Here is a 12,730-nt window from a genome sequence, read left to right on the forward strand (position 1 = left end):
GTAACCTCCCCCTAAATTTGTGCACACAAGTATGGAATACTTGTTAGAAACATGCACATTGATTTTAGAATCAATAATACCACTTGAAAGATGATATCTCATGAATGTGAGAATCATTTTCGAAGATGATATTCGGGAGAAATTATCTACAATTTAAACTTTGGCACATATTAGATGAACACTTGAAGGACAAGCTAAGTGCCGTGCTCCTAAACAATTTTAAACCATGTAGGATTGCTCCAAGGAATAAGAATAAAACTAAGCAAGCCTACCATATGAAATACCTAGTGTATACATGAAAAAAGATATAAGTATGCAAATGCAAACCTAGGCATGAATAGTAACTAGATGCTTAAAGATACCAATTGTAGGAAAATTTAAATCAAATGCCAATTGAAATAAATTAAATCTAGTTACCTAACATGGAAAGAGGAATTTGGATCCATAGTATTCACTAACCCACTTGGCAATGATTTTGTCCATCATGATGCACCCCATGAAATACATCCATACTTTGCCAAGTCTCTAAATTCCCCAAGGTTCATCGGACTTCTCACTTCCCTTTTGGGATCCAAACCTTCTTGGTGCTCTTCATGTTGGAAATAATTTCCTTTGGCACCCAAAAGCGTTTGACCTAATTATTGGCTTGCTTGTTTACCTTAATGGCCACCACCTTGTCATTTTTCTTCTTCTTCAAGAGATAAGGTGTGGAGGCCTTCTTATCCACCTTGTTGGTGTAGGTGTTGGAGAGCTTGCTTGTTGGTTTCTTCTCTTTCTTCTTTGCTCCTCCCCCATTCTTTATCTTACACTCATAGGACTTGTGGCCTTCCTTATGGCACACGTAGCAAACCACGGTTTGTCCTTCATCAAGCTTTTTCACTCTCTTGACGGTGTTATCTTGATGAAGTTGGGCTTGCTTCGCCTTGCCTTTCACTTGAGTCAAGTCCTTGGTGATGCGAGCTACTTCTTGCTTGAGTTGCTCATTCTCCTTTGCGACCTCTTGTGTGCATGTATCTACAATAACTTTCTCAACATAAACTTGGTTGCATAAAGATGAGTCTAAACATAAATCATTGCAAGAAGTAGAGGTATCCTTTTTAGAAATAGAACTTTTCTTTTTAGATGCCTTTGCGGGGGTGTTACTAGCGGCTTCAAGATTAGCAACTTTATTAACTAGTTCATCATAATGTTTGCACATGGTTTCCATTTTAGCAAGCAAACTTTTATAAGCATCTTGTGAGCTAGCTAACTTTTCTTTTAATTTTTCATTTTTCGTTACAAGTTGCTCATCATTGTTTGTGCATTCATTTTTTGTTGTACTAGCCTCAAGTTGCTCAACTTTAGTAGATAGTTCAACATTTAGATTAGCAAAGTTTTTATATTGTTCAAGCAAAGTTTTGTAAGCTTCTTGTGAACTATCTAGCTTTTCTTTTAAACTTTGGAGCTTCTTTTGTTGACTAGTGCAAACTTTAGCATATTTAAGATTTTGTTGCATAATTTCATGATAAGAAGGCATATCATCATCACTATCACTCTCACTGGAGGATGAGCTTTCGTTACCTTGTGCCATAAGGCACACATGAGAAGAGCGTGATGATGAGTGCTTGTGGCCTTGCCTTTTGTGATGGGGTTCTTCCTCACTTAAAGAATCATCCCATGATCTTATTGATGTGAGGGCTTGGTTCTTGCATGCCTTCTTCTTTGTCTTGGGTGTGGGCTTGTTTGGACAAACTTCCATAAAGTGCCCCAACTCACCGCATCCATAGCATCCTCTCTTTCTTTGCTCATTTCTTTGATTGGTGAAAATGAGATCTTGAATTTGGATGGGCACACCCTTGACATTGAGCCTTTGGATCATCTTCTCCACCTTGTTGATTAATTTGATTGATTCTTCATTAAGGTCGGAGGTGGAGGAGGAAGATTAATCATCATCACTTGAATCATCATCATCATCGTCGTCGTCCTCATCTTCTTCTTCATCTTCACTTGAGGAGCTTGAGGTTGAGCTTGTCTCAACTTGCTTGCCCTTCATCTTCTTTTTCTCGCTACATGCGAGAGCTTTGCCTTTGCTTGATGAAGAAACTTCTTCTTGACCCATCTTACGTGATATTTCAAATGCCACTATCTTGCCAATGACTATCCCTAGGGTCATGGTGCTCAAGTCCTCCATATTGTGAAGGATGGTGATGATGCTTGTATATTTCTTTTGTGGTAGCACAGAGATGATCTTCCTCACGATGTTCGCATCATCTAGCTTTATTAATCCTATTGAATGTAGCTCATTGATAATTAGATTCAAACAAGAATACATATCATGAACAAGCTCATCATAATTCATTGTAAAGGAATCATAATTTTATTTAGCTAGACAATGTTTTTGCTCATGGACATTACTTGTGCCATCATGGAGCTCTTGGAGTTTTAACCAAATTTCATGTGCCGTATTTAAAGTGAACACTTGGTTAAACATATCCATGCTAAATAATTCAAACAAGCAATTTTTAGCTCTAGCATTAAAATGCATTTCTTTTTTATCACTCTTTGTGGGGTTTTTGGGATTCTTGATGGGTTTTATCCCATCACGAGTGACTCTCCATACACCCAAATCAACCGCTTTAAGGTGGCAAGCCATTCTAGCTTTATAATAGAGGAAGTTAGTGCCGTCAAAGTGTGGAGGCCTAGAAGTATCCATCCCAACCACTCTAAGTAGCGTTGGCTCAACGACGGTTAAGCCAAAGGTCCAAATTGAGCCAACCGTCTCTGATACCAATTGAAGAGACCATGATGCCTAAGAGGGGGGTGAATTAGGCAACTTAATTACTTCAATTCTAAACTATGGCCTCTTTTTCTAACCTTAGCAAAACCTATGCAAAAGATAAACTATCTAAAAGTGTAACTACGGTTTCGTAAGAGTGTTGCTATCTCTACCGCAAAAGGAGCAATACAATAAATGTAAATGCAGAAGGTAAAGAGCAAGGTAGAGATATGCAAACTCCCATCGACGACTATGGTATTTTTATCGAGGTATCGAGAAACACGTAAGCTTCCTCCTAGTCCTCGTTGGAGCCCCTCACAAGGAATCCCTCGCAAGGGCCAAGCTCCCGGTCGGGTAACTCCGTGAATAGCCTCGGGCCTTCCCCACGTGCAAGTGGGTCTCCGACATGCCTTCTGGCAAGCTCTCCCGGATGCTCCCCACTGTCTTCACTATCAAGCTTTCGGCCAAAACGCCACGGGCCTTGTTCCCTCCGGTACACGGTGGCGGCCACACCACAAACGCGGTTGGTATGATCTCGCAAGACTACAAGCCCCTCCGATGTACAATAATGGTGCTCGCAAGCACTGTGTGGTAAGAGGTATACAGACCTCACTAAACACTAGGCCTAAACCAAGAGCAAGCGTATGAGCAGTGGTCTAATCAACCTAAGCACTTCGCAAAGTACCTACACCAATCACCTAATGAATCATTAAGCACTATGCAAGTGGAGATCACTAAAATGGTGTATCAACACCCTTGGTATATTTCCTCAGCTCCACCCACTCCAAATGGCCGGTTGAGGGGTCTATTTATAAGCCCCACTGAGAAAGTAGCCGTTGGAGATGAAATCCTGCTTTTCTGCTACTGACCGGACGCTGAACTCATCCTGACCGGACGAGTCCGGTCGTCCCGACCATTGGAGCTGCGAACACTTGATCGGATGCTGCCAGCGTCCGATCACCTGCCACCAGACGCGTCCGGTCGCAATTTCGCCACTCTGGAACCTCTCTGTACTCGATCGGACTCTACTGTCCTATGTCTAGTCGACTTGCCACCAGCATTCGGTCCAACGTCCGGTCACGCTTGTTGTCGAGCCTCTTGATCGGAGCATTCGATCACTTTCCTCCAGCATCCGGTCCAGCATCCGGTCACCTTTGTGAGCTCATTTATTCGCAATCTTGCGTATGGCTTGGTTCCTATCTTCATGCTTGGACTTTGCTTGATATCTTGGGTCTTCTCTTGTGCTTCTGAGGTCTTGCTTGAGGTGTTGATCATTGGATCATCATGTCGCCTTTGTCCAAGTCACGTCTTATATCCTATTGAACTACAAAATAATCACTTGCAAATTTATTAGTCCAATTTGGTTGTGTTGGTCATCAAACACTAAAAACCAAAGTAAATGGGCCAAGGATCCATTTTTCTTACACCAAGAATGACTTAGCGCTCACCTCCCCATGTCCTACTGAGCTAGTAGACCTAGTGAGGGAAGAAAATGAGTCTGATGCTAATTTCACTGCTCGGCAGGGAGATCATGCAGAAGTGTGCATGAAGTATGATCTCGAGCACAAGAAGTGGGACATCTCGAACCACAAGTGCTTGATGGTGGCTAAGTCCACAATCTTAGATGCTATAAGGGGGTCTATCCTAGACTGTGATACCGCCACTGAGTACCTAAAGAAGGTGGAGAGTCAGTTCACTGACTCTTTAAAGGCTTATGCTAGTACATTGATCAAGAAATTGTTCAATGAAAAATATACTGGTGGCGGTATTAAAGAGCACATTTTGAAGATGAGCAACACGGCTTCAAAGCTAAAACCAATGGATTTGGGGCTCAAGGATGAGTTCTTGATTCATTTGGTTTTTGCTTCCTTGCCAAAAGAATATGAAATATTTGTTGTTAACTACAACATGCAGCCTGACAAGTGGGACATAAAAAAGTTCATCGCAATGTGTGTTCAGGAAGAGGAAAGGCTAAAGTCCTTACAGGGTGACTCTGCTAACCTTGTCAAGGATAAGAAAAAGAACTTCAATAAGAATGCCAAATCTCAAGGGAAACCCCCTCAGACTGAGCACCATTAGAAGAACTTCAATGCTCAAGTTGAGAAGGATCAGTGCAAATGGTGCAAGAAGCATGGACACTACCAGAGAGATTATCCAGACTTCCTGATGAGCCTGCTAAAGAGATGTGAGGATTTTATTACATTCATAGATGAATCCTTGTATTTAAGTTATGCAAAATCTACTTGGTGGATTGATTCAGGTGCAACTATTCATGTTGCAAATTCATTATAGGGATTCCATATGAGGAGGACCCTGCAAAGAGGATAAAGAAGAATTAAAGTAGCAAATAGAGTTAAAGCTCAAGTTGAAGCCATTGGAGATCTTTCTCGAGAATTAGTTGATGTTTTTCTACTTAAGCTTTCAGATGTTCTATTTGTACCCTCTTTGTGAAGAAACTTAATAAGTGTGTCACATTTAGATGACGATGGATATGATTGCCATTTTGGTAATGGCAAATGTCAGATTGTTTATAATAATAAATATGTTGGTCTTGCCTTCCGATAAGACAAGCTTTATTTATTATCACTTTATGAGAATGTGAATGATGTAAGTAATGAGAATGCTTCCTCGTCTATGAATGCGACAAATAAGCGGAAGAGAGTGCATGATGTATCTTTGAAATTATGGCACTATCATTTAGGCCATATTTCAAGGGGAGAATAGAGCGATTGATTAAGAAATCAATTCTTCCGCCCTTAGAATTTTCAGATTTAGAATAATGCATAGATTGCATAAAAGGAAAGTATGTTAAGAAAATAAAGAAAGATGCCAAACGAAGCGCAGGAATTTTAGAAATAATTCACACAGACATCTGTGGTCCTTTTCCTGTGAAGAGTGTGGATGGTTATGATTCATTTATAACATTCACAGATGACTATTCTCGTTTTAGCTATATTTATCCAATTAAAGAAAGATCGAAAGCATTGGATAAATTTAAAATATTCAAGGCTGAAGTATGGAATCAACACAACTTAAAGATTAAGGTAGTAAGGTTCGACCACGGGGGAGAGTACTACAGTCGACACACCCCATATGGCCAAGTTTCTAGACCCTTTGTAAGGTACTTATAGGAAAATGATATAGTAGCCCAGTATTCTACACCGGGCGAGCCTCAGTAGAATAAAGTAGCTGAAAGACGCAATCATACCTTAATGGATATGATGAGAAGCAAGATAAGTTACTCTACCTTACCGATAAGTTTATGGATGGAGGGGTTAAAAACCACCATTCATATTCTTAATCGAGTGCCAAGTAAGTCGGTGCCCAAGGCACCGTATGAGTTGTGGACAGGAAATGAACCCTCACTAAACTATTTATGTGTGTAGGGTTGTCCTGCTAAGGCAAAAGTATTTAACCCAAATATAAGGAAGCTGGACTCCAAGACAGTCAGCTGCCATTTCATTGGCTATCCAAAAAAGTCAAAAGGTTATCGCTTCTATTGTCCTGACAGACAAACGAAGTTTATAGAAACAAGACATGCTGTCTTCTTGGAGGATGATATGATCAGGGGGAGCATGTAGCGCGAGAAATTAGTTTTAAAGAGAAGCGGGTATACGTGCCCACTCCTATGGTTTAGGAATCATTTTTCACGCTACCTGTTGTTGCTGTACCAATAGTGCAAGACACAATAGTAACAACACATGTTGTTAGTTCTCCTGTGACAACAATGAATGAGCATGAGGAATCTGTCCTTCAGGATCTCCAAAAACCTATTGTTACACATGAGGAAGAGCAACAACAGCCTCAAATAGAACAAGCGTCATCTAGCGAGGCCCCTAGAAGGTCTCAAAGTGAAGAAGTCATGAGAAGTGCTCACTCATCCAAGTGGCTTGAAGCCATGGAAGATGAAATAAAATCAATGAAAACCAACGAAGTTTGGAAATTAGAAATAATTTCTAAAGGAGCCAAGACAGTAGGTTGTAAATGGGTCTACAAAACTAAACATGACTCCAAAGGGAATATAGAAAGGTTTAAAGCGCGACTTGTGGCGAAAGATTTCACGCAAAGAGAAGGCATAGATTATAATGAGACATTTTCTCTAGTCTCATGTAAGGATTCTTTTAGAATCATAATGACGCTTGTAGCATATTATGACTTAGAATTACATTAGATGGATGTAAAGACGGCATTCCTAAATGGGGATTTGGAGGAAAACGTTTACATGGCACAACCGAAAGGTTTTGTTGTGAAGGAAAAGAACGCATGGGATGCTACCTGAAGAAATCCATTTATGGATTAAAACAAGCTTCAAGACAGTGGTATTTGAAGTTTGATAGTACAATAAGAAAGTTTGGGTTTCAAGAAAATGTAGAGGACAATTGCATTTATGCAAAGTTCAAGAATGGGAAATACATTTTCCTAGTCTTATATGTGGATGACATCTTGCTCGCTAGCAGTGATGTTGGTCTACTACTAGAAACAAAAAAGTTTATGTCCTCAAAGTTTGATATGAAGGATCTCGGTGAAGCTTCGTTCGTCCTAGGAATGGAGATTCATCGAGATAGAGAAAAGAGGTTTTAGGATTATCACAAAAGGTATACTTAGAAAAATTTCTAAAGAGATACAGTATGCAAAATTGTAAGTCATCACCTGCTCCCATAGTCAAGGGCGATAGATATGGGGAATTTTAATGTCCTAGGAACCAATATGAGATCGATCAAATAAAAGCGGTTCCATATAGTTCATCTATCGAAAGTTTACAGTATGCTCAAGTGTGTACTCGCCCTGACTTAGCATTTGTTACCGGGTTGCTTGGCAGATATCAGAGTAATCCTGCAAGGTACGAAGGGTCTCATGCTAACGTATAGAAGATCTGATTCCCTGCACATAGAGGGGTACATAGATTTTGATTATGCGGGAGATGAAAGAAAGTCCACGTTAGGGTATATATTCACTCTCGTAGGAGGAGCTATATCGTGGAAAAACTCAAAGCAAATCGTCACTACATCGTCCACAATGTATGCCGAGTTTGTAGCATGTTTTGAGGCCACAGGGCAGGTGAATTGGTTAAAGAAATTCATGCCCGGGTTGAAAGTGGTAGACGACATACATAAACCACTTAAGTTATACTATGATAATAATCCAGTAATATGTTATGCTCACAACAATAAGTCAAGTGGTGCTGCCAAACACATTGATATAAAGTATTATGTTGTGAAAGATAAAGTTCGGGATCATATAATTAGTCTTGAGCATATAAAAATAGAAAAGATGCTCACGGATCCGCTTACAAAAGGCTTACCACCAAGTGTGTTCAGAGAACACGTAGCTGGCATGGGTTTAAGGGAAAGCCTATGATTCATGAACAATAAGGGCCTAGTTAAGAATCTGTTTTAAAACAGAGAGGTGCATTGTAACTGTTTAATCTAATGGCAAAAGACCATGACGATGAGGCACGCTCTATGCACTGATCTGTGATGGAATAGGAACAAGAGAAAGTAAGTAAGTTAAGTTTAAGATATAAGTGAGATGAAGGGGGAGAATGTTAGTTGATCTCCACCAACATGTCCAACGCCCTTGGATCCGCGCCCTGATCGGGGGCGCCCAACCCTAATATGGTTGGTGGGCCCCCGTCGCACAACGCCATAAATAATAGGTGGGGGCTGGGGCGCTCGAGTCACGAGGTTCGCCTAAGCTGCCTGGCACCCCACCTACAGTCCTAAACCCTAGTCGATCACAGAGGGGGCACTGCCAGCGACGTGAAGCGCCGCCACCGCCTCTGTATCACGCCAGAGGACTGCTACGACGCCGGGCTGCCCTACGACGTCTACACCGACCCCGGACGACACCGCTACTGCACTGCCACCGGGTTATCGTCAAGCATTGCGATGGCGAGCCCATCTTCCTCCAAGGCAGCCGATGGTTTGCACCTTTCACCCTCTCTTTCTCTCGTTCTATCTACTGTTACTGCACTAGTAGAAGTTCTAGACTCATAGTTTATCCAAGTGCAAGTAGACATGCTAGTTCTATACTAGAGATCATGTTTTAGGTTTTACAAAAACATCTAGATGAAGGAACATTTTTTCATATACTCCTCAAACCTATCGGTAAGTGTATGTCATTTTTCCCCTAGCCTCTTCTACTTCAACCACACCAAACATGTCCAGTCCAGGTAGCAATCCTGATGTAGTTTGAAAACTTTGGATGAGAGACAAAAAGGAAAAACACAAAGGTGAGCATGTTGTATGATCACTCCAGTACTTGTTGGATGTATCTATTCGGGTTTTAGATTGAGGATAATAAAGACCCAACCTAAACGTACCCTAGACTAAAATGAATCCCTGACCGTACCTGAAACCAGAATTGATGGACATTTCCGGTCCTCAGGTTCAATGTGCCGGTCCTTATCTCTCCCGGTCTAGGAAAAAAAAAAAACTAAACGAAACAACAGCCTTTTACTCTGCTGCAAATGGGAAGGCTAGTAGTAACAGTTTTGCCTGTACCAATCTATGATACATTGATACCCATTTAATTTGTCCTTGAGAACATACCTTTGAGCACCCAACCCCCCTGAATTCATTCCCGTTTATTTGGAGAAACTCTTCCAGACTTCATGGCACGTCTGTTACTACCATCCAGTAACCGGCAACGGCAAAGGAAAGGCTCCTTTCCGAGTTCCGGCGTAGTCAGATTTAGCTGCCGTGATCCCATTCTACCAGATGCCACACTGGCCTACCAGCATGAATCGACGAGAGGTGTTTCCATCGACAATCACGGGCGCCTTGCCCAATCCGTAGATGGCTACTGTTTCCCCTCTTTGCCACATGCAGAAATCTCGTTTTCGTCGCGCATAACTCACCAGCTTCCTCCGGGAAAAGGCAGAGACCCGCCGGTAGTACAAAGGCCGGCCGCACATGCATGCTACCTGCTAGGTGTCGTACTGCTACTACTGCCACAGTGCACCACCCCACCACCTGCTTTTTCCAGCACAAGCTGGCGCTTCATTCTCCCGTCCTCTCCTCTCCTCTCGTCAACCTCTGACCTCCCCGACCCCCGAGTGACCGCCTGTGCGCAGCAGCGGCGGCGGCTGGAGCTGGTCGGGCAACGATGGCCGTGCGCTTGCCGCTCGCGCTCGCGGCTGTGGCAGCGGCGCAGCTGCTTCTCCTATGCCGCGGCGGTGCCGAGGCCCGCGTCCTCCTCACGCTCGACGACTTCGGCGCCGTCGGCGACGGCATTGCCAACGACACCCAGGCTCTCTTGGACGCGTGGACCGCCGCGTGCACCTCCAGCGAGGAGGCCGTCCTCGCCGTGCCGGTCGGCAAGGCCTACCGGATCTGGCCCGTGCAGCTCTCCGGGCCCTGCAAGAAGAAGCTCAAGCTGCTGGTACGTCACGTGCCCTGCCCCGTCCTGTCGATCGATCCCTGTGTCGCGTGCCGTGCGTTACGTACTCGTTGCTCGCTCACACTCACGCTGGTGTGGTGCCGTCGGCCGTTGTGTGCGCGCTAGATTTCCGGCGCGATCGTGGCGCCGTCGAGCCCCGACGAGTGGGACGGGCGGGACCCGATGAAGTGGCTCTACATCTACGGCGTAGACGGGCTGTCCGTCAGCGGCGGCGGCACCATCGACGGCATGGGGCAGCAGTGGTGGGCCAGCACCTGCAAGCGCAAGAAGACCCAGGTAATAGCTTGTGGGCCGGTTTAACCACCAACCACCCAACCCGTCTGAGCCCTGCACTGCACCTTTCGCAATGAAGCCACCTGAATTCTCTGTCGTCTTTGCTCTGCTCGTACTACTCTTGCAGCCGTGCTACTCGGGGCCTCGTCCAAAGGTGAACAACGCCTTTCTGTGCTCCCTCTCCGTTACGGGTTCGTTCAGACATGCCAGCTCGACGCCGGCCGGCGGCGAGGGTACGCCGGGGAATGATCCTTATTCTTTTGGGTTCAATTCTCTTCTCTCTTTGCATTGCATGATGCCATGCAGGCGGTGCACTTCGAGGAGTGCCGCGGGGTGAGCGTGCAGGGCGTGACGCTGCAGAACGCGCAGCAGTTCCAGCTGACGTTCACGCGCTGCTCCAGCGTGAAGGCCAGCTTCCTCCGGGTGATCGCGCCGGCGGACAGCCCCAACACCGACGGCATCCACCTCAACGACACCTCCCACGTCCACATCACGGACAACCTCATCTCCACAGGTCCGTCGTCGTCCTCGTCCACACTTTGCCCGATTATTCGCAGGCACAGGCACTGATTAGTAAGCGTACGTAAGCTTTCGTTGTTACGGTAGACGGTGACGCTTAGACTGTCTCCACGAAGGAATTCATACGGGCAGCCAAATTTAAAATACATAGCAAGAGATTCAAAATCAGTCTTCAACATAATACCTATACGGAAGATCTATTTTGGGCTCTCTGAGAGGCACAACCTAAATATGGGTATCATCTCTCCTGAAAACTTATTTGCAGAAAGAATTCTTTTTTAGATCTTGTTGTTGGAGAAGATGACGAATAGGTATTGAACCTTTTGTCTGTAGTGCTACCAAAGAACGAATGGATCTTATATTTTGGGTGTTGAGTGATCATGTGATGATGAGATGAACGTCTCCGTTCCGTGACGCAGTTTTGTTTCTCAGCTGTTTGATTGCATTTCCTGGCATGCGATAAGATCAAAGCCGCCGGCGACTAGTTGACCGGACAAAGTTTGGACAAGATCGTAGCGGCGAACTGACACTAATGCTGATGTGACCCAAGTCTAAAATTGCCGCTGGCTGCTGCTGATAAATATTCGATTGGCTCCTTGCATCGCAGAAATTTCCAAAATCAATTATTCAAGAATATTCGTGGCTGCAACTAGCAGTATTTGACTAAACAGTTCACACTTTGCATTGCAGGGGATGATTGCGTCTCCATGGTCGGCAATTGCTCTGACGTCCACGTGAAAGACATCTCATGTGGGCCTGGCCATGGTATCAGGTGAAAGAAAATCTCTACCAGCTCTTCCAGCTTCTATTCCAGATCTGATCTCTGACACTGGGACTAACAATGCCACACACACGGCACGTGCGTGTCACTCGTGTCAGCATTGGAAGCCTCGGAAAGAACCGGACCGCCGACATGGTGGAGAACGTGAGGGTCGACACCTGCTTGCTCACCAACACGACCAACGGCGTACGGATCAAGAGCTGGCAGGTAAACACCTGACACCGTGACAAACACTGCACGTAAGCCTTCACTCTGTCAGAACCACACCTGCGTTTCAGCGTTTACTCCAACACGTGCTACTTGTCGTGTGCTTTCAGGGAGGCATGGGCTTCGCGCGGGACCTGCGGTTCGAGAACATCGTGATGAAGAACGTCTCCAACCCCATCATCGTCGACCAGTACTACTGCGACCAGCCCACGCCCTGCGCCAACCAGGCACGCCCGGCCCGCCACCATTTCACGTTTTCTCTGAATATTCAGAGCACATTCCTTGCATCGTCCGTTCGTCGTCTCCTATCTCGGGTGGTATCTGAACTCTGAACAACTAGCTCTGCATGTGCTGCAGACGCAGGCGGTGGAGGTGCGCAAGGTGGAGTTCACGAACATCCGGGGCACGTCGGCGACGGCGCAGGCGATCAGCATCGCGTGCAGCGACACCGTGCCGTGCCGGGAGCTGGAGCTGGCGAACGTCAACCTGACGGTGGAGGGCGGCGGTCGGGCCACCGCTCTCTGCTACCGGGCGTCGGGGAAGAGCGTTGGCACCGTGGTCCCGCCGTCCTGCCTCGCCAAGTCATGAGAGTCAGCTAGCGAAGCAGTGGCGGAAGCACATGTACACACACATGATTGTCGATTTGGAGCTGTTGTCATACCCAAACGAGCTTGTCGATTGTACACGCCGTTGTTGACGACAAGGAAACACAGAGAAGAAATATTGGAGTTTACGTGCATAATGTTGTGTGCTAGAGAAGGAGAGCTATTTGTCTCTCTCTCTCTCTCTGTTTT

The 12,730-nt window shown here is 45.1% G+C and overlaps 2 protein-coding genes across 2 annotated transcripts; both read left to right on the forward strand.

The window, feature by feature from the left end:
* Positions 1 to 4,300: 4,300 nt before the first annotated feature.
* Positions 4,301 to 4,834, forward strand: LOC136516090 (uncharacterized). The gene has a single exon (XM_066509491.1). The coding sequence runs from the start codon at positions 4,301 to 4,303 to the stop codon at positions 4,832 to 4,834; it is 534 nt and encodes a 177-aa protein (XP_066365588.1).
* A 4,845-nt stretch (positions 4,835 to 9,679) lies between these two features.
* LOC136518380 (probable polygalacturonase At1g80170) lies at positions 9,680 to 12,687 on the forward strand. Its single transcript, XM_066512028.1, has 8 exons — positions 9,680 to 10,138; positions 10,262 to 10,432; positions 10,557 to 10,583; positions 10,736 to 10,943; positions 11,639 to 11,720; positions 11,828 to 11,936; positions 12,047 to 12,163; positions 12,294 to 12,687. The coding sequence occupies exons 1-8, from the start codon at positions 9,863 to 9,865 to the stop codon at positions 12,522 to 12,524; spliced, it is 1,221 nt and encodes a 406-aa protein (XP_066368125.1). The 5' UTR covers positions 9,680 to 9,862; the 3' UTR covers positions 12,525 to 12,687.
* The last annotated feature ends 43 nt before the right edge of the window (positions 12,688 to 12,730 follow it).

This window comes from Miscanthus floridulus, chromosome 17 (assembly GCF_019320115.1).
Source record: "Miscanthus floridulus cultivar M001 chromosome 17, ASM1932011v1, whole genome shotgun sequence".
In the NCBI taxonomy this organism is placed as follows: domain Eukaryota; kingdom Viridiplantae; phylum Streptophyta; class Magnoliopsida; order Poales; family Poaceae; genus Miscanthus; species Miscanthus floridulus.

Excerpts from the sequence above, each read along its gene's own strand:
- LOC136516090 (XM_066509491.1), top strand. The coding sequence starts at position 4,301 with ATGAAGTATGATCTCGAGCACAAGAAGTGGGACATCTCGAACCACAAG.
- LOC136518380 (XM_066512028.1), top strand. The coding sequence starts at position 9,863 with ATGGCCGTGCGCTTGCCGCTCGCGCTCGCGGCTGTGGCAGCGGCGCAG. Across the intron at positions 10,584-10,735 it reads ACTCGGGGCCTCGTCCAAAG|GCGGTGCACTTCGAGGAGTG; the intron begins GTGAACAACGCC and ends GATGCCATGCAG. Across the intron at positions 12,164-12,293 it reads CCACGCCCTGCGCCAACCAG|ACGCAGGCGGTGGAGGTGCG; the intron begins GCACGCCCGGCC and ends CATGTGCTGCAG.